At 38.7% G+C, this 23,430-nt stretch overlaps 1 protein-coding gene across 1 annotated transcript; it reads left to right on the plus strand.

Annotated features, from left to right (window-relative positions):
* On the plus strand, positions 1–22,260 carry LOC128209061 (uncharacterized). Its single transcript, XM_052912890.1, has 4 exons — positions 1–1,138; positions 2,718–2,876; positions 3,393–3,459; positions 12,896–22,260. Exons 1-4 carry the CDS (start codon positions 398–400, stop codon positions 17,035–17,037), a joined length of 5,109 nt encoding a protein of 1,702 aa, XP_052768850.1. The 5' UTR covers positions 1–397; the 3' UTR covers positions 17,038–22,260.
* The last annotated feature ends 1,170 nt before the right edge of the window (positions 22,261–23,430 follow it).

Consider the following 23,430-nt stretch of genomic DNA (forward strand, 5'->3'; position numbering starts at 1 on the left):
AGAGCGATAGGAGACGTTATAATTACAATATCATTTTTGTGCTTGAAAATGCTTGAAAAGATTATGACTGGAATTGATGTATTAATATTCGAAAGTATTGTGTAATTAAATTCAAAAATACTCATTGAGTTATAAAAAGAAATCATTTCGTTCTGGAAAAAGTGTGAAAAGGTGCACTTAAAAGAATTTATGTTCCGTCAAAAGAATTTCTTTTAAACCTAACAACTCTGACAGTTATTTTGTAGCTGATTTCAAACAGTTTGATGCCATTGTGTATGTTCTTATTTCTTTAATTTGCATAAACTTCGGATACGAATACTAATGCTCGCCGAAAGATCGCCAAAAGACTAATTTCAATCATAGATTTTTAAGGTGTTGCCAATGTGAACTTAATACTATGGCACAGTACAATGAACACTTTACTACACCCGAAAGTCAAAACTGGCTAAAGGGATGGGTGGCAGTGAAGACAGCAGCAGAAGCACTCGCTCCGTTTGCTTGTAAGGTCTGTGATGATATTCGAGTAAAAAAGTTAAAAAAATCAATAAAACATCTTGTTCCTGACCTCTGTGAGAACTGCTCCATTGTTGAAATTATACCGTGCGATCCAAATAACAACATTTGTAATGCAGGACAATGCCGTTTTCACAACGGGCGTATCTTCCGTCCGTGCCTTATAGTAAAATGTAACGAATATCGCAATACTGTTACCGACGACATCCAAAAAGGGATCGATATACGTTTCACTTGCAATAGCTGCAGGACAACAGAAATCGTAAAGTGTAATCCAAGAAATAAAGTCTGCAATTCGGGAAGGTGCAAATTCCATATGGACCAAAATACAAAACAATTCATCCCCACAAGGCCATGCCGGAATAACATTTGTGATACGCTCCGGGATGCCATAGAACAGAAACACAGGTTTGGGAATCCGTCATGGAAGAATACCGATGCGAGGAAATGGTGTGTTAACGCCTGGGATATTGCCAAGTGCTTTATGCCCCCAGATGGCTACGCAAATGTGGACAATGAGGAAGATACTGACTTGAATGGGATAATTAGTGTCTACATCAACTGTGAAGAATTTCAACAGTATTTTACCGCTGACCTGTCCCTTCCACGCAATCTTTGCACCAAGGTACGTAGAGTGTAATGCCTTATTACTTACATTAAAGTTATAGCGCAATTCATTCTCTACATATTCTTGACTTTGTACTGTATTGATAGATCAACGTGATGCAAAACATTCGTCAGATTTGGACCTTAATTATGAGTTAGTGAATAATACGTTTCAGAAAAATTGAGATTTGTCAATTAGTTCCATTTACGAACTTCCTGCCTTAACCTTACGTCCATTACTTAATACCCTTAGGGTTCAGTTAGTTAATCACTTCATCTCTTTTGCTTTATGCTAATTTACTCACTTAATTCCTTCAGCCTTCGATCTTTTTATTGATTTAAAACATTGGTTTTCGGTCAATTTACGCAATTTATACCTGTTGCTTTCGATCAAATTACGCACTTTATTATTTGTTAGCACGCCAATTTTGACATTTTGTATCGAATCTCACGTCAATGTACACACTTGTCACCTTGATATTATGTCCAACATCTACACTGCACAAATATATGTAGTCAATATAACGTCCATTTACACCACTTCGCACATCAACGAGCTAACGTCCGTTTGTGCAATTTTATGCCTGCAGAAAAGGTCTTTTTTTACGCATTCGTTACCTTTCGATAACTTCAATTTACGCATTCTATATATATTATATAGTTCAATGATAGGTATTTGAATGGAGAACTATATGTTATATGTTTACTGAATTGAACGTTCCAATACAAGTGGATGAAATAAGAAAAGCTTGTAGAAAACTAAATAATGGAAAGGCTGCTGGACCTGATTATCTTCTGAATGAATTTTTCAAAAAACGGTATTATGGATATATTGAACCTCTTTTTAAAAGGGGTAATCTCAACAATGCTTATTACATAGGGGGATAAGGACATACGGAAAAATGTTTACAAGGGTTTTAAATGGTTAAATGAGTTGGTTGAAAAATACATGTATTATGCATACATAGGGTAAAATATGGCTTTAGAAAGAATATTGATCTTGCACGATATAACTTTCGGTGCTGACACCATATATAAATACATAAATAACAAGATGAAGTAGTATTAATCTTCATGTATGTTGTTATGCGTCGGTTCTAAATCCGAACATATCCGAAGATGTTGCGTTCATCGGAAAATATTGGCAATTGCCGAAAGGCAGTTCATTTAAGGTGTATGTATTAACAATTAACGATGTACGCTTTACCTTTATTTCACGAATATACGCTAATCAGACGTTTTACCATTAGCTCACGACCATAACCGGTTAACGTACCTTAAGCTTGCGTCGGAAAACAATTAACGACGGGCATTATTTCTTGAACTTACGTCCATAAATTGTTGGCGGACGTTAAACCTTAAGCTTGAGTCCATTTATGGTTATATTCTTAATACCATTATCTTACATCTGGCAACAGTTAAGTGGCACTATAGCGTTAACCACGTTCAATTACGGTTAACCGACGTATTATCTTTAGCTGCGTTCATTAACGGTTAACAAACGTCATATCTTTGGCTTTCGCTCATAAATAGTTAACGACGGGCGTTTTACCTTTAGCTTACACCAATATTCACAATATAATGATTCCCTTATGCAGGTCCGTGATGTTGGAAAGCATGTCCGCCATGCCCCGAAACCGGAGGTTACTGACGATAACTTGAAAGTCTGGTTTACAGACCTGAAGGCCTTATTATCTGACCCAACATTTCACAAAGCAAATCCCCGTGCACAAGATGCCATTGACCAGCTTGATAAGGTAAGACTTTGTGGAATACAATCTAGATATAAAGGATCGCTTTAATGTTCGAGGTGTACATGCACTTTATGTTCTTCTTTTTTGTGTACATCGGCGTACACATGTGGTTAGTAATTAATACATTCGGAGCTCCTCGGCCATTTTTTTATCAAAATCAACCTCAGATGCATGCCGGGCACACCAGTAGAAGTAGCTCGTAAAATTTGGAATTGTATCATTAATTTAATGTAGTGTTTTAGCTTGTAATTGTTGATCTTAGTTTATATTAAAGATTCCCAAGTGTTAAAGGCCTAGTTTATGGAATGTTTGGCAAGATAATACCCTTTTGTACATCTTTTGTTAATTGCATTTGGTGTGAGTAGGGGCCAATTTCCTGTGTATTTGATTTTTGGCTCAGGGCCATTTAAGTTTGACACTTAGAGAGAAGATTATCGCATTGTCTCACTTTTACATGAGAGGAAAACGGCCGAGGAGTTCCGAATGTAATAAATATAGACATATTAATTTTCTTTACAGCTGGAGAGTGACGACTATGTGATTCCACCTTCAGACATCAAAGCAGCACTTGAATCCTTTAAATCAGGTCAGTGTTTTTTTTTGTAATAAAATTTATGCTTTCTACAAGAAACCTACAAGAAACCTTCACTTGCGTGCCTTTTTGCGTTCATACTACGGAATGCCGTTTAGGCTATCGCCTGTGAATGTGTTGATCTGAAACGCGATACTCGATAGTACGATAATGAAAACGCGAAATCACGCAACTACGATAACGAAAATACGACAGTACGATGATTAAAACGCGACAGTACGATAACGAAAACGCGATAATACGACAGTACGATGATAATAATGCGATATATTATGGTTTTGTCGCGTTTTCATCATCCTATTATCGTGTTTTCATCATCCTACTGTTGCGTTACGACGACAACAATGATAATAATACAAATCATAATGTGACGACGACGACGACGACGACGACTAAGGTGATGAAAATGATATGATGATGCGACACGACGACAATGATGATAATACAAGTAATGATAATTCGACGATCACGACTAGGATGATGATAATTATAATAACAATAATGCAAGGACGACAATGATGCTAAATATGATGCGACGATGACTAAAATGATGATAACGATATATATGATGCGTAATTGTCATAGTTGATGATGATGATGATGATGATGATGATGATCGTACTGTCGTTTGGTCACGTTTTTATCATCGTACTGCCGCGTTTTCATCATCGTAGATTCGTGATCATCGTTTTCATCATCGTCCTATCGAGTATCGCGTTTCAGATCAACACATTTACAGGCGATGGCCCTAACGGCGTCCCATATTATACCGCATGGGCACACGTTATCAATCCTTTAAAAACGCATTCTCATTTAATTAGAAAAGAGTGTCACTTTAAGATGGATTGTGTTGGATACATTATACGTAGTGAAGTAGTCAATATACTTTAAAATAACGTTTGTATCATTCACTGGCGCCCAACGAGACTAAATCCCCGATACTCGCAAATAACGTCAAAAGCGCTCGCAGAGAGCATTTTTTCAGGCTTACTAAACAAGTGATATTCCCTTTATTGTGATTGAAGTCAATAAAACGTTTTCGAAAAAAGAATGCTGAAAATTTATGTTGAAAATGATTTAAAAATGGAAATATATTTACATAATTTTAATAATTGACCTGTTTACTTTTAACACTGTCGGAACATTTGACGGTTTCTGTTGAATGGGGGGTATTTTACTTAAAGTGACACTACTTTTCACAATTGATACATGCACATATACAACAAACATCATCATTGAGTAATAAACTTTTTACTGCTTACTAAATAATGCTTGTATGGAAAATATTAACTACCGATGACGAGATTGTAACCTTGTAAGAAATGGCTGAACACGCACAAATATCAATTAACTGGTGGGTCAATTTACAGAAAACGTCTCATAAGGTAGAAATACAATATTTCATGTACCTTTCTTTCAAATAAAGCGCGGTATCCTTCGTAAAACCATTGTTTTCGATATTTATCCATCCTTTTCGGTAATTAAAACGATTGCATGAATTGTGGTTCATCTTATTTGGGAATATGGATCTTTAAATTATTAAGGAAGTGTGCTTTGATAAACTGGTTGTTTTTTCATACGCCAAAAGTGGGCATTGGGTAAATACGCTCTGTTATAAGTAAAACAGTTTCCTTTACGGCAGCCATCTTTCTTGATGTATTGAATTGATATACACAGTAATAATTTGATTACTACATATATGAATTGCTAGAATTGAAGACAAGTGTCTCTGGTTGCATAACAATTACGCGATACGTTCTTATTGGGTAACAAATTGCGCTTTGCTATAAATATTAACATGTCTAACAGCTCGTGTCTTAATTACACTTTTATTAACGCATGTATATTCTGATTCTGAATTACTTAAAAAATGCATAACACTTCCTCGCCCAGCATAAAAGGTGTTTATACATAAAGAAATCGGCCGTGAAGTGACCATGTAAGTGCATTAGCCGTCAAAAAAAAAGAAGAAAATAAAATCAATGAAAAATAGCTATAGTAGGTACAAGAATGGTACACTTTGACTTAAAACATAGTTTTTGGCCCCGCCATTTTCTATTTTCACTTTGTAAACAAGCAATCGTTCAGCTTATACACTCAATAACTTTATTGTTAAGGCCACTAGAAACATAGGTTAACAAACTGAGAGAAGCTTACATGTTTTGCCTCCGGGTAGGCGTAATTATATTGCAAGAAAAGTAATATCCACACAAAACACAAAAAACCCTTCGAATACCGCCATTTCGTTCCGCATCACACATTTCCCTCACTTAAAATTCGGAAAACAGAAAACACGTTGGACCGCCTGGCATCATATCCATTCGGTCGTATAACAAATCCTTCCGTTCACTTTCTCCGTGTTATGTCAGCCTTCTTGACTATGGTCGTCACACATACCTCATATCCTTTTAGACGTATGACACATCCTCCAACACATTTCTCCGTGTTACGTCAGCCTTCTTGTCTATGGTCGTCAAACATACCTCATATCCTTTCAGACGTATGACACATCCTCTAACACAATTCTCCGTGTTACGTCAGCCATTTCGTATATGATCGTCATACATACCTTATATCCTTTCAGACGTATGACACATCCTCTAACACATTTCCCCGCGCTACGGAAGCCATCTTGTCAATGGTCGTCACACATACCTGATATCCTTTCAGATGTATGACACATCCTCCAACACATGTCCCCGCGTTACGTCAGCCTTCTTGTCTATGGTCGTCACACATACCTCATATCCTTTCAGACGTATGACACATCAACCAACACATTTCCCCGCGTTACGGCAGCCATCTTGTCTATGGTCGTCAAACATACCTCATATCCTTTCCGACGTATGACACATCCTCTAACACATGTCCCCGCGTTACGGCAACCATCTTGTCTATGGTCATTACACATACCTGATATTCTGTCAGACGTATGACACATTTTCCAACACATTTCCCCGCGTTACGTCAGCCATCTTGTCTATGGTCGTCACACATACCTGATATTCTGTCAGACGTTTGAAACGTCCTCCAAAACATTTCCCCGCGTTACCGAAGCCTCCTTGTCTATGGTCGTCAAACATACCTGATATTCAGTCAGACGTATGACACATCCTCCAACACACTTCCCCGCGTTACGGCAGCCTTTTTGTCAATGGTCGTCAAACATATCAGATATCATTTCAGAAGTATGAAACGGCGTCCAACACATTTCCCCGCGTTACGGCAGCCATCTTGTCTATGGTCGTCACACGTACCTGATATCCTTTCAGACCTATGACACATCCTCTAACACATTTCCTGGCGTGACGGCAGCCATATTGTCTATGGTCGTCACACATACCTCATATCCTTTCAGACGTATGACACATCCTCCAACACATGTCCCCGCGTTACGGCAGCCTTCTTGTCTATGGTCGTCACACATACCTGATATTCAGTCAGACGTATGACACATCCTCCAACACACTTCCCCGCGTTACGTCAGTCTTCTTGTCTATGGTCGTCACACATACCTCATATCCTTTCAGACGTATGACACATCTTCCATCACATTTCTCCGTGTTACGTCAGCCATCTTGTCTATGGTCGTCACACATACCTGATATTCTGTCAGACGTATGACACATCCTCCAACACATGTCCCCGCGTTACGGCAGCCTTCTTGTCTTTGGTCGTCACACATACCTGATATTCAGTCAGACGTATGACACATCCTCCAACAAACTTCCCCGCGTTACGGCAGCCTTCTTGTCAATGGTCGTCAAACAAATCAGATATCCTTTCAGAAGTATGAAACGTCGTCCAACACATTTCCCCGCGTTATGGCAGCCATATTGTCAATGGTCGTCACACGTACCTGATATCCTTTCAGACGTATGACACATCCTCTAACACATTTCCCGGCGTGACGGCAGCCATATTGTCTATGGTCGTCACACATACCTCATATCCTTTCAGACGTATGACACATCCTCTAACACATTTCCCCGTGTTACGGCAACCATCTTGTCTATGGTCGTCACACATACCTCATATCCTTTCAGACGTAAGACACATCCTCTAACACATTTTCCCGCGTTACCGCAGCCATCTTGTCTATGGTCGTCACTCATACCTCATATCCATTTAGACGTATGACACATCCTCTAACCCATTTCCCGGCGTGACGGCAGCCATCTTGTATATGGTCGTCATACATACCTCATATCCTTTCAGACGTATGAATTATCCTCCAACACATTTCCCCGCGTTACGTCAGCCTTCTTGTCTATGGTCGTTACACATACCTCATATCCTTTAAGACGTATGACCCATCCTCTAACACATTTCCCCGCGTTACGGCAGCCAACTTGTCTATGGTCGTCACACATACCTCATATCCTTTCAGACGTATGACACATCCTCTAACACATTTCCCCGCGTTACGGCAGCCATCTTGTCAATGGTCGTCACACATACCTCATATCCACCCAGACGTATGACACATCCTCTAACACATGTCCCCGCGTTACGGCAGCCATCTTGTCTATGGTCGTCATACATACCTCATATCCATTCAGACGTATGACACATCCTCCAACACATTTCCACGCGTTACGGCAGCCATCTTGTCAATGGTCGTCACACATACTTCATATCCTTTCCGACGTATGACACATCCTCTAACACATTTCCCCGCGTTACGGCAGCCATCTTGTCTATGGTCGTCACACATACCTCATATCCTTTCAGACGTATGACACATCCTCTAACACATTTCCCCGCGTTACGGCAGCCATCTTGTCAATGGTCGTCACACATACCTCATATCCATTCAGACGTATGACACATCCTCTAACACATTTCCCCGCGTTACGGCAGCCATCTTGTCTATGGTCGTCACACATACCTCATATCCTTTCCGACGTATGACACATCCTCTAACACATTTCCCCGCGTTACGGCAGCCATCTTGTCTATGGTCGTCACACATACCTCATATCCATTCAGACGTATGACACATCCTCTAACACATTTCCCCGCGTTACGGCAGCCTTCTTGTCTATGGTCGTCTCACATCCTTTCAGACGTATGACACATCGTCTAACACATTTCCCCGCGTTACGGCAGCCATCTTGTCTATGGTCGTCACACATACCCCATATCCTTTCAGACCTATGACACATCCTTAAACATTTTTTCCGCGAATTGTGTTAAACGTTTAACTCATTTTAATTCATTGAAATCACGATCATCGAAAAAAGTGCTTGATATGAAGTAATTGTTTGCTCTGAACCTCAAGATTTTGTTGAAGAAGTGTCCACATGTGAAAAATCTTTCGTTATCCAAAACTTTGGATGATCTGTTCTAATAACGACGATACAAATTACTCATAAGCAATGTATATCTTAATTGCAAATACGATAGAAATCTGTCCATTTAAACACGTTTTCCAGTGACATGTACATTTGTTTAGGTAAACATACTCTCATAACAGTCTAATTGGCGCCTTGTGGGAACGAGGCGCTCTGTATGTTCTGCCAGTTTTCCGCTGCCTCAGGAAGGCCGTTTTATTTATTAATAAATATGGCCCTTCAGTCCTTTGATATTGTTTAAAAAAATAACAATACATATTTAAAATTGATAAAATGACATTTCAATAAATTTCTAAAAGTATAAGTATATATATATAAAATAGACAAGGTTCCCATGTCCTAAAATTCCCATAACCACAGTTGCCCTGAACAATTTCAAATATTTCCTAAAATGTTTGACAAAATGCTATAATGTTTACACTGCCGGAAAGGTAAAAGACTAAGCTACAAGAAAAATGTAACTTTTATGCCAGTTCTTGATACAATTCTAACATAGTCAAACGAAATGCGCAGAATCAACTCTGAAAACGCCAATTACGAAACAATGAAGAGGTTCAAAAACTACGAAAATTTTCCCCCTTAAACACATTAAATACAGACTGACATCTAAGCTTTGCGCATGCATTACAAAGAGAAGCTTGAAATATCATCCCTACCGTTGTGAACTTGTTGGGTAAGACGAGTATTTATCTAAATCGAACGTTTTTTTGTTGCGGTATTTCGCAGTAATTTTGTTTCAACGTTTGCAACAAATGCATAAATCATACTGTCAAAAATCATTCAACTGTAATTTAAAAAATATTTAATATGATAACAAGAAAACAGTTATATCATGTTGATGAAAAGTCTTTATTCATGATTCATGGATCAAAATCATCTGCGTATCTGCAATAACTTAAATACACATTGATTGGACGAGAGTAGTCACGTGGTGTTTGTAATTGACACCGGAAAAATAATATTTAAAAACAATATTTAAAGAAACCATATAGCAATATATCACGATACGGATACATTAATCACAATAAACATCACGATCCGCTTCTTGGCGTATATATCGTTCCAACCCTATTTGTATACATAGACTTGACGAGAGCCGTCACGTGGTGTTTAATAAAAACCGATAAAAGATTATTTAAAAAGCTATTTTTATCATTCGTTTGTCATTCATTTCCAACGAACTTGTTAACTTTACATGTTAATACTTGGCGCCCTTTTATGCTTTGCATTAATGGTCTTTCTTTTATTGAATGATATTCATAAAACGTTTTGTATTTCCAATATAAACACATTCATGTGTACTTGGAAATGTGTGTTGCGTGCAGTGATCTTACACGACATAAGTAATCTAAGGCGAATAATCTATAAAACAGGAATACCTACACCGTTCCCAGGTTTTCATCATAATGATTGGTTGTAATACATGTGCTATAACACAAAAATGTGCGTAAATAAAGTTTTTTTTTATTTAGTCTTACAGATCTGAAGGAGGCGCGTATCGTATATCACCGGAAAACAACTGCAAGCTAACGTTTGGTCCTTTATTTAACAGATCTAAAGGAGTCTCTAATCATGTATCACCGGAAAACAACTGCAAGCTAACGTTTGGTCCCTTATTTAACAGATCTGAAGGAGGCTTTTATCATGTATCACCGGAAAACAACTGCACGCTAACGTTTGGTCCTTTATTTAACAGATCTGAAGGAGGCTTTTATCATGTATCACCGGAAAACAACTGCAAGCTAACGTTTGGTCCTTTATTTAACAGATCTGAAGGAGGCTCTAATCATGTATCACCGGGAAACAACTGCAAGCTAACGTTTGGTCCTTTTTTTAACAGATCTAAAGGAGGCTCTAATCATGTATCACCGGAAAACAACTGCACGCTAACGTTTGGTCCTTTAATTAACAGATCTAAAGGAGGCTCTTATCGTGTATCACCGGAAAACAACTGCACGCTAACGTTTGGCCCTTTATTTTTCAGATCTGAAGGAGTCTCTTATCGTGTATCACCGGAAAACAACTGCACGCTAACGTTTGGTCCTTTATGTAACAGATCTGAAGGAGTCTCTTATCATGTATCACCGGAAAACAACTGCACGCTAACGTTTGGTCCTTTATTTAACAGATCTGAAGGAGGATCTTATCATGTACCACCGGAAAACAACTGCAAGCTAACGTTTGGTCCTTTATTTTACAGATCTGAAGGAGGCTCTAATCATGTATCACCGGAAAACAACTGCACGCTAACGTTTGGTCCTTTATTTTACAGATCTGAAGGAGGATCTTATCATGTACCACCGGAAAACAACTGCAAGCTAACGTTTGGTCCTTTATTTTACAGATCTGAAGGAGGCTCTTATCATGTATCACCGGAAAATCAACTGCACACTAACGTTTGGCCCTTTATTTTTCAGATCTGAAGGAGTCTCTTATCGTGTATCACCGGAAAACAACTGCACGCTAACGTTTGGTCCTTTATTTAACAGATCTGAAGGAGTCTCTTATCATGTATCACCGGAAAACAACTGCACGCTAACGTTTGGTCCTTTATTTAACAGATCTGAAAGAGTCTCTTATCGTGTATCACTGGAAAACAACTGCACGCTAACGTTTGGTCCTTTATTTAACAGATCTGAAGGAGGCTCTTATCGTGTATCACCGGAAAACAACTGCACGCTAACGTTTGGTCCTTTATTTTACAGATCTGAAGGAGGATCTTATCATGTATCACCGGAAAACAACTGCACGCTAACGTTTGGCACTTTATTTAACAGATCTGAAGGAGTCTCTTATCGTGTATCACCGGAAAACAACTGCACACAAACGTTTGGTCTTTATTTTACTGTTCTGAAGGAGTCTCTTATCATGTATCACCGGAAAACAACTGTACGCTAACGTTTGGCCCTTTATTTTACTGTTCTGAAGGAGTCTCTTATCATGTATCACCGGAAAACTACTGCACGCTAACGTTTGGTCCTTTATTTTACAGGTCTGAAGGAGGATCTTATCATGTATCACCGGAAAACAACTGCACACTAACGTTTGGTCCTTTATTTAACAGTTCTGAAGGAGGATCTTATCGTGTATCACCGTAAAACAACTGCACACTAACGTTTTGTCCTTTATTTAACAGATCTGAAGGAGTCTCTTATCATGTATCACCGGAAAACAACTGCACGTTAACGTTTGGTCCTTTATTTAGCAGATCTGAAGGAGGATCTTATTATGTATCACCGGAAAACAACTGCACGCTAGCGTTTGGTCCTTTATTTTACAGATCTGAAGGAGGATCTTATCATGTATCACCGGAAAACAACTGCAAGCTAACGTTTGGTCCTTTATTTAACAGATCTGAAGGAGTCTCTTATCGTGTATCACCGGAAAACAACTGCACGCTAACGTTTGGCCCTTTATTTTTCAGATCTGAAGGAGTCTCTTATCAAGTATCACCGGAAAACAACTGCACGCTAACGTTTGGTCCTTTATGTAACAGATCTGAAGGAGTCTCTTATCATGTATCACCGGAAAACAACTGCACGCTAACGTTTGGTCCCTTATTTAACAGATCTGAAGGAGTCTCTTATCGTGTATCATCGGAAAACAACAGCACGCTAACGTTTGGTCCTTTATTTAACAGATCTGAAAGAGTCTCTTATCATGTATCACCGGAAAACAACTGCACGCTAACGTTTGGTCCTTTATTTAACAGTTCTGAAGGAGGCTCTTATCGTGTATCACCGGAAAACAACTGCACGCTAACGTTTGGCCCTTTATTTTACAGATCTGAAGGAGGCTCTAATCATGTATCACCGGAAAATAACTGCACGCTAACGTTTGGTCCTTTATTTAACAGATCTGAAGGAGGATCTTATCATGTATCACCGGAAAACAACTGCACGCTAACGTTTGGTCCTTTATTGTTCATGTCTGAAGGAGTCTCTAATCATGTATCACCGGAAAACAACTGCACGCTTACGCTTGTCCTTTATTTTACTGATCTGAAGGAGGCTCTTATCATGTGTCATCGGGAAAACAACTGCACGCTAACTTTTGGTCCTTAATCTTTACAGAACTGAAGAATTATCTCATCCGTTATCACAGTAGAAACAACTCCTCGCTACCGCTTGGTCCTTGCTTAGATCTGGAAGATTCAGGACTTTGGGACCTCTATGTTCGGCCAAACATTAGTAGGGTTGATCTACAGTCAATTCATAGAGACAAGAAATCAATGGAACGCACTACGGAACCTCTCACGAATTTGGAACAGTTGTTCAGTTCGAAAGGTATCATATTTCTCACCGCAGACGCTGGTGTTGGAAAGACATCATTTTGTAAGTTTTTAGTTTTATCTTGGTGTAAGGTACAAGAGGGAACGACCGATCTGAAATCGAAGGTTAGTGGCACTCAAACCCGTCTTAGCGATATTGAGTATTTGAAAGAGTTCACATATTTGTTTTACATCAATTTACGTGAAAACCAACACGATACATTAGAATATATAATTTTCTCGCATACAGAATATGTTTATACAAAGTTAACGAAGGATAATCAGGCCTTTAATGATATGTTATCTAACGAAAACGGTTTGTTCATATTAGACGGCTTAGATGAATGTAGCATTCCTTCGATAAAGCCCCTAGCTGAGAATAGAAAGTATACTGTTCTGATTACATCACGGCCTTGGAAACTTGCAAATATACATATGCCCAGTAAATATACACATGCGAAAATTCAGGTTTTGCAACAAGATGAGTCCAAACAACTTGTTTTTCGTGCGAACAATTGTTTGAACAAGCATTTCAAGACATCATATGAGATAGGTGATTTCTTAGACGCTATCAAAACTCGATTTGTAGAATCTCAGCTCGAAAATCCAATGTTTGCACTGCAGTTGTTATGTGTCTATCACGAGAAACGCAGTAAGAATACAACAGACCCGGGAAATACACGTCAGAGGGTATCGACATACCTTGGTAAGACAAAGTCGCATATATATGCAAATATGATAGAACTGATGTTTCGTAGTGTCGAAAAGAAGGATGAACCACTCGTACAAGATCTCATTGATTTATATGAGAACAGTGGTCAAACACATAACCTTCCCGAATGTTTCGGTGAAAGAAATTACACATGCAGTAGTTTGGCAAAACTAATTAACGCTATTGGAAAACTGGCTGCCTATTCACTCTTAGACGATCATAAATCTTTCATAGAAGAACGACAAATAAGGGAACTTAACAAAAAGGAAAAATTGGTACTTCTCAAATCTGGTCTTCTTTCTGAAACAAGCTTGAACACTTTATCAGAAAAGAGAAATGTGTATACATTTTTACATCAGACTTATAGAGAGATGCTAGCCTGTGTGTTTCTATCCTCGCAAGATTTTGAAAGTGATATATGGAGAAAGTTTATAATCGAATTTAATTCTGTCACGTCACCCGAAATGTTGTCTTTTTTATGTGTCATGAACTACAATCAAGGTTGCAAGTGTTTAGATAAGTTCAATGAAAAGAAACTGTTGTTTCAAAGAGGCGGGTTTTCTTTATTATTCGAACTTATTGACTATCAAACTACAATGACAATGGCTTACAAAGAATGTTCCGACAATGGCATTAAGAAGCCACAAATTAGGTTGAAACACGCACTGCTTGACCCAGATATTGGCATTAGAACTGATCATGCACTTTTGCAAGAAAGTGGTCTTGAGTTGGAAACACTATTCATTTCCGACTATTCAGTTACCACAGTAATAGAACCGAACTTGTTCACAAATTCGTTGGCGCACTTACAGGTACACGATGCTACGTTCCACGCTGACCATATCGTACTTTCGGACTGTACACAACTCTTAACGATAGAACTATGGAACACCCACATATCGCACTTAACCATCAACCCATCTCGTCTAGAGATGTTCTCTGTCACCACAAAGTCTAAACTGATACAAGAAATGCCGCCCATGAGGGTGTCCTTTGTTAGCGGGTCGCAATTCTCTTCCAATCTGAAAGAACTCAGCTTAGTGCACGTTGTCGTGGATGTTCCCCTTGATTTAGCAAATTGTAAGCAATTACAGCGATTAGTTATGACAAATACCTCATCTGGTACTATGAAAAATAAAAGCGTCGTATACAACATGCAACGTTGTGATGCACTTCAGGAACTGCGGCTTGGCACATTGACATTCCCTGCAGATACGCACCTGGATCTCAGTGAATGCACGTGTTTGACTGATATATCATTGGCAAGATTAAAGACGGATATAACCGTTCAGTTTCCACAAAATGTGCATGAAATATCCATAGACGGTGTAACCGTCCGCAAAAATACACACCTTGATCTCAGCGGTCTCACACATCTCTCAAAGATCACTATACAGAACACCCGTCTGTCCCACGTAACCATCAACCCGTCTTGTCTAGAGAAGTTCTGGGTTTACGTGAAGCCTGAACTAATACAAGAAATACCGCCCGTGAAGCTGTCCTTTGTTGGCGGGTCGCAATTCTCTTCCAATCTTAAAGAACTCAGCTTAGTGCACGTGACCATGGATGTTCCCCTTGATTTGGCAAATTGTCCGAAATTGCAGCAATTAGTTATGGAAAATACCTCATCCGATTCTGTAACAGGTAAATGCGTTGTACGTATCATGCAACGTTGTGATGCACTTCAGAAACTGCGGCTTGACACATTGACATTCCCTGCAGATACGCACCTGGATCTCAGTGAATTAACGTGTTTGACTGATATATCATTGGTAACATTAATGACGGATATAACCGTTCAGTTTCCACAAAATGTGCATGAAATATTCATAGACGGTGTAACCTTCCGCAAAAATACACACCTGGATCTCAGCGGTCTCACACATATCTCAAAGATAACTATACAGAATACCCGTCTGTCCCACGTAACCATCAATCCGTCTTGTCTAGAGAAGTTCTGGGTTTACGTAAAGCCTGAACTAAGACAAGAAATACCGCCCGTGAAGTTGTCCTTTGTTAGCGAGTCGCAATTCTCTTCCAATCTTAAAGAACTCAGCTTAGTGCACGTGACCATGGATGCTCCCCTTGATTTGGCAAATTGTCAGCAATTACAGAAATTAGTTATGGAAAATACCTCATCCGATTCTGTAACAGGTATATGCGTTGTACGTAGCATGCAACGTTGTAATGCACTTCAGGAACTGCGGCTTGAAACATTGACATTCCCTGCAGATACGCACCTGGATCTCAGTGAATTAACGTGTTTGACTGATATATCATTGGTAACATTAATGACGGATATAACCGTTCAGTTTCCACAAAATGTGCATGAAATATTCATAGACGGTGTAACCTTCCGCAAAAATACACACCTGGATCTCAGCGGGCTCGCACATCTCTCAAAGATAGCTATACAGAATACCCGTCTGTCCCACGTAACCATCAACCCGTCTTGTCTTGAGACGTTCTGGGTTAACGTGAAGCCTGAACTAATACAAGAAATACCGCCCGTGAAGTTGTCCTTTGTTAGCGAATCGCAATTCTCTTCCAATCTTAAAGAACTCAGCTTAGTGCACGTGACCATGGATGTTCCCCTTGATTTGGCAAATTGTCAGCAATTACATAAATTAGTTATGGAAAATACCTCATCCGATTCTGTAACAGGTATATGCGTTGTACGTAGCATGCAACGTTGTGATGCACTTCAGGAACTGCGGCTTGACACATTGACCTTCCCTGCAGATACTCACCTGGATCTCAGCGGTCTCACACATCTCTCATCAATAACTATACAGAACACCCGTCTGTCCCGTGTAACCATCAACCCGTCTTGTCTAGAGAAGTTCTGGGTTTACGTAAAGCCTGAACTAATACAAGAAATACCGCCCGTGAAGTTGTCCTTTGTTGGCGGGTCGCAATTCTCTTCCAATCTTAAAGAACTCAGCTTAGTGCACGTGAACATGGATGTTCCCCTTGATTTGGCAAATTGTCAGAAATTACATAAATTAGTTATGGGAAATACCTCATCCGATTCTGTAACAGGTATATGCGTTGTACGTAGCATGCAACGTTGTGATGCACTTCAGGAACTGCGGCTTGACACATTGACCTTCCCTGCAGATACTCACCTGGATCTCAGCGGTCTCACACATCTCTCAAAGATAACTATACAGAATACCCGTCTGTCCCACGTAACCATCAACCCGTCTTGTCTAGAGGAGTTCTGTGTTTAAGTAAAGCCTGAACTAATACAAGAAATACCGCCGGTGAAGTTGTCCTTTGTTGGCGGGTCGCAATTCTCTTCCAATCTTAAAGAACTCAGCTTAGTGCACGTGACCATGGATGTTCCCCTTGATTTGGCAAATTGTCCGCAATTACAGAAATTAGTTATGGAAAATACCTCATCCGATTCTGTAACAGGTATATGCGTTGTACGTAGCATGCAACGTTGTGATGCACTTCAGGAACTGCGGGATGACACATTGACATTCCCTGCAGATACGCACCTGGATCTCAGTGAATTAACGTGTTTGACTGATATATCATTGGTAAGATTAACGACGGATATAACCGTTCAGTTTCCACAAAAATGTGCATAAAATATTCATAGACGGTGTAACCTTCGGCAAAAATACACACCTGGATCTCAGTGAATTCACGTGTTTGACTGATATAGCATTGGCAAGATTAACGACGGATATAACCGTTCAGTTTCCACAAAATGTGCATAAAATATCCATAGAAGATGTAACCTTCGGCAAAAATACACACCTAGATCTCGGCAGTCTCACACATCTCTCAAAGATAATTATACAGAATACCCGTCTGTCCCACGTAACCATCAACCCGTCTTGTCTAGAGGAGTTCTGGGTTTACGTAAAGCCTGAACTAATACAAGAAATACCGCCGGTGAAGTTGTCCTTTGTTGGCGGGTCGCAATTCTCTTCCAATCTTAAAGAACTCAGCTTAGTGCACGTGACCATGGATGTTCCCCTTGATTTGGCAAATTGTCCGCAATTACAGCAATTAGTTATGGAAAATACCTCATCCGATTCTGTAACAGGTATATGCGTTGTACGTAGCATGCAACGTTGTGATGCACTTCAGGAACTGCGGCTTGACACATTGACCTTCCCTGCAGATACGCACCTGGATCTCAGCGGTCTCACACATCTCTCAAAGATAAATATACAGAACACCCGTCTGTCACGCGTAACCATCAACCCGTCTTGTCTAGAGAACTTCTGGGTTTACGTAAAGCCTGAACTGATACAAGAAATACCGCCCATGAAGTTGTCCTTTGTTGGCGGGTCGCAATTCTCTTCCAATCTTAAAGAACTCAGCTTAGTGCACGTGACCATGGATGTTCCCCTTGATTTGGCAAATTGTCCGCAATATCAGAAATTAGTTATGAAAAATACCTCATCCGATTCTTTAACAGGTATATGCGTTGTACGTAGCATGCAACGTTGTGATGCACTTCAGGAACTGCGGCTTGACACATTGACATTCCCTGCAGATACGCACCTGGATCTCAGTGAATTCACGTGTTTGACTGATATATCATTGGTAAGATTAACGACGGATATAACAGTTCAGTTTCCACAAAATGTGCATGAAATATTCATAGACGGTGTAACCTTCTGCAAAAATACACACCTGGATCTCAGCGGTCTCACACATCTCTCAAAGATAACTATACAGGAAACCCGTCTGTCCCACGTAACCATCAACCCGTCTTGTGTAGAGAAGTTCTGGATTGCCGTGAAGCCTGAACTGATACAAGAAATACCGCCCATGAAGTTGTCCTTTGATGGCGGGTCCAAGTTCTCAAGCAAACTTACGATGCTAAGCTTAGTACATACATCGAATAATCATAGCGTAGATTTATCGGAATGTGTACAGTTACAAACACTCAGAACATGTGATATATTACAAATAGGGACATTAGGCCTTCCACATCTGGAGGAGGCTCGATTGTTTTGGAGCACAAACAGACTTTGGCAACAATGTTTTACAGCTCATTTCTGAAAGTAGTTGTCCTTGTAGAAGAATATGGTTCGAAAACCTATCTCCGGAAATATTCAGTTCATTGACTGTTAGTCGAACTTATGCTCAGAAGTTTGAATCATTCAAGTTTCGCTTTATGCTTTTTGACATAAATGTTTTTGATTTTATCAAGACGGTTGCTGTGAAAAAGGTTGAATTTGAAGAGGTGAAAATAGTTAAAGCCCAGCAGCTTGTAGCCTTACTGACATGTACAGAGCCTATTCAGGCCTCAGACAATACTGCAGACGGAACGGTCGAATTGCCAGTCGGGCTCCGTGTATCAGATATCAGTTTCTCTGAATGTCCTGTTCTGGGTTCTACAGTTGAGGAATTAGATTCGGCGATTGAATGTTTACGACGGGTTTGGGAGATAAAGGAAGTCAAGATAGAAACACAGCAGTCTAGCATTTCCAACACCGTCTGCGGTGAAGACATTATTAGCGAGAATCACATTGTGTTGATGAGTTTGCAGCTGAAATCAAATTAACTTAAGTTCGCATTGGATAGAAATCAAGATAGTGCATCTTTAAATTTAACGATCCAGCGAAATGAATAGTTTTACCATTTAATGTTTGTACATAAAGTTTCGTCTTACACATTCATATTTCGTTTATCTTAAATAGTCATATTCCGTATCGTCTTACACAGTCATATTCCGTTACGTCTTACACAGTCATATTCCGTTACGTCTTACACAGTCATATTCCGTTACGTCTTACACAGTCATATTCCGCTACTACGTCTTACACAGTCATATTCCGTTACGTCTTACACAGTCATATTCCATTACGTCTTACACAGTCATATTCCGTTACGTCTTACAACGTCATATTCCGCTACGTCTTACAACGTCATGTTCCGTTACGTCTTAAACAGTCATATTTCGTTACGTCTTACACATTCATATTCCATTACGCCTTACAACGTCATATTCCGTTTCGGCTTACAACGTCATATTCCGTTTTTTGGTTACAACGTCATATTCCATATCGTCTTATAAAGTTGTCCCCTGTTTAATCGCAGAATTGGGTGCCAAAACCTTTCAGATGTTTTTTTATATATTTTGTGGATATTTCGATATCACGCAGGACAAATTATGTACAGTGAGCTTTTGTTGTATTTTTACTTTCGTATTTTTTTTGTATCTGCCTGTTGAATATATTATAATTGTGATTTCCAAACAAATAAAGAAGCACATAACAGTGGCATTAGCTTCTTATTTAGTAAGCTAAAACATAAGAATATTAATTTCTTGTGTGATTCATCCCGCTATAGAACATGTATTTATATCCCGTTTCAAATATTTAAAAAAGAACGTTTAAAAATTTGAGAAAAAATATGTAACTTTTTCATATGTCTGTCACACAAGTGAATAAATTGATATGCAAAAATGATATTACAAATAAATACATGCTGATATAAAGTTTGGAACCTGAAAATACGATTGCTAGTACATTTATGCGTGTACTTATACTTTATATTGTTTGCAGCGTTTACGATAGTTTTGTGGGTTTATACATGATCAAAGTTTTTACATATGAAAACATATATAAGCAGATATTAAAGGGACCAATCAACAGGGTCAGAAGTTCCCACTAAATATTTCTTGTAAATTGTTTTTGTTTTTTTTAAATGACAGGAGATGCTCTATTTTTCCAAAAAAGCAATATTAACGATACTGAAAGTAGATTGTTATAGACTTCGACTTTAAAATTTTGTTCAAATCAGTATATGCCAGTGATCGTTCTTGTGTTCGCGTAATAATATGTATATGAACTTGATTTCAAGTTTTAAGAAAATCTTTGGGTGTGTCTCTTTAAACATGTTGTGCATGCAGTTTTCTTATCTGTATATTGTATGTATTGAAAACATTCTGGTGACAAACAAACATTGATAAAAACTGACACCGATTTGTATTTCATATTTTGAAAATCGTTTTACTTTAGATATTCCTTTTTTATATTTCAACATAGAAATATTCATCATTATTGTTACTGTTTGGATCTGTGGAAAAGATATTCTATTTACAGGAGTAGTGTATTTTGTTTATTCGTTGTATTAAAGCTGCACTCTCACAGATTGATTGTTATGACTCTTTTATTTCTGAAATGAGCCAATCTTAGCCTTTTCTACTGGAAATCAGTGACATAAGACTGCTGACAAAAGAGCAGACCGTTGTTTTATATTAACGTAAAATGGATGTTTTATGGCTAAAATTGTTACTAATACTTTAAGAAATATAATTTTATCGGCTGTTTTCCAAACAATTGAGAACATTTCTGTTGTGAGTTGTCTTTTATGACTGTATTAAGGCATTAGTACCAAATCAGCTAATTCTGAGGCAAAATAAATCAAATAAAAATCAAAAATTTGTGAGAGTACAGGTTTAAAGTTACTTTGAAATGTTTTACGAAAAGTCATCGTGCGGATACCCACGGGAGACCTATTTATCTGTTGCATGGAGTGAGCGGAATGTGTAAGTCGTGGGTCTCCGACGGTGACAAGACTCTGTATAAATGTTATGTTTGCGACTAGTTTGTATACAGTGTCCATTTCAATGCTCTACTGAAAGCAATAAAAACACTATTAAAATAAAATAAAGATTTACCAACATTTTGAACCCATATTATGTATTGAAACGGACTCTGTATGAATGTTAAAACTTAACTGAAACGTTCCGTAATATTTTGTCAATCAAGATTCAACTTGCGCTCATGTGTCATAGGGTGTGTTAACTTGTATACAGTCGAACCCCGTTGGCTCGAACTCCAAGGGACCGGCGAAAAAAACCTCGAGCCTCGGAAATCTCGAGCCAAGCGGGAATGCCTTTGTTTAGTATAATATAGAAATCGGTCCTAAACATTCAGTTCGAGCCAACGAGGAATTCGAGCCAAGCGAATTCGAGTCAACGGGGTTCGACTTTATAAGAAAATATTTTGGATGCAAACAATTTAATTCATAATATTAACTACAAATGTAAATGTTTACAAATGTTATGTACATGTAATACAAGTTCTTGTTGAGTTTTTTATTTATAATAATGTGAAAAATGAATGCAACAAGCATTTATATTCATAAAATTTGATAGTAATATTGTGTACAAAACATGCATTATCTAAGATGGTTTCTGTCAAACATGTAGCCATTTTGCAAATGTTATGTACATGCACTACCAGTTCTAAGTGGATCGATATTGACTTCATGTATTGTATATAATCATGTTTAAATAATGCAAGGAATATTCGTGATCAAAAAATGTTTGTTAGTAGTCCATGCCGTTATTTTTCATGGCGATCATTGATAATAATGTATTATGAAATATTATTTGTTATACATGCATATGCAAAAAGTATTTTTTTGCAAGAAATGATGCAAAACAAAATGTATTAATAAATTATCTTAATTGATCTTTCGTTTTTATTCTTCTGCAGTTTTAAAAATGACAAAAAGGTCAATGCTGGATGCTGCTTTTGATTTTGATAATGATGATGATGATGATGATGATGGTGATGATGATGATGATGATGATGATGTTGTTGTTATTGTTGTTGTTGTTGTTGTTGTTGTTGTTGATGATGATGATGATGATGATGATGATGATGATGATGATGATGATGATGATGATGATGATGATGATGATGATGATGATGTGTTGTTGTTGATGATGATGATGATGATGATGATGATGATGATGATGATGATGATGATGATGATGATGATGCCACTCAGGGTTGAGTCTTATTGAACCATATACTTTTATATAGAAACAAGAGCGTCAAATGTCACAAAATACGCCTGGTAGTGATGATTTTACAAAGGCTTCTAAAGTTATTGATCGGACACGACTGATTATATTTATTTTTTATAATCAAAGGACGATAACTCCCAAGTGACTAGAGCAATATGGATGGTTATCTAAATGGTCAATGTTTATGGTATGTGAAAAATTATAGACAGGGATGCCCAAGCACATTATGACCAAAGTTTGTTTTATAAACTGACCTACTCAGAGTTAAGCCTAACTGACCAACTCAGGGATGGGCCAGACTGACCTATTCGGTAATGGCACAAACTAGCCCACACAGGGATGGGCCAAACTGACCTACTCAGGGATGGACCAAACTGATCTACTCAGTGATGGACCAAACTGACCTACTCAGGGATGGGCCAAACTGACCCACTCAGGGATGGACCAAACTGACCTACTCAGGGATAGACCAAACTGACCCACTCAGGGATGGACCAAACTGACCCACTCAGAGTTAAGCCTAACTAACCAACTCAGGGATGGGCCAGACTGACCTATTCGGTAATGGCCCAAACTAGCCCACACAGGGATGGGCTAAACTGACCCACTCAGAGTTAAGCAAAACTGACCCACTCAGGGATGGGCCAGACTGACCTACTCGGTGATGACCCAAACTGACCTACTCAGGGATAGAACAAACTGACCTACTCAGGGATGGGCCAAACTGACCCACTCAGAGTTGAGAAAAACTGACCCACTCAGGGATAGACCAAACTGACCCACTCAGGGATGGGCCAAACGTTACGAAATAACTTTTAAATAGAAGCAA

The sequence above is a fragment of the Mya arenaria genome, chromosome 11, assembly GCF_026914265.1.
Source record: "Mya arenaria isolate MELC-2E11 chromosome 11, ASM2691426v1".
Lineage (NCBI taxonomy): Eukaryota > Metazoa > Mollusca > Bivalvia > Myida > Myidae > Mya > Mya arenaria.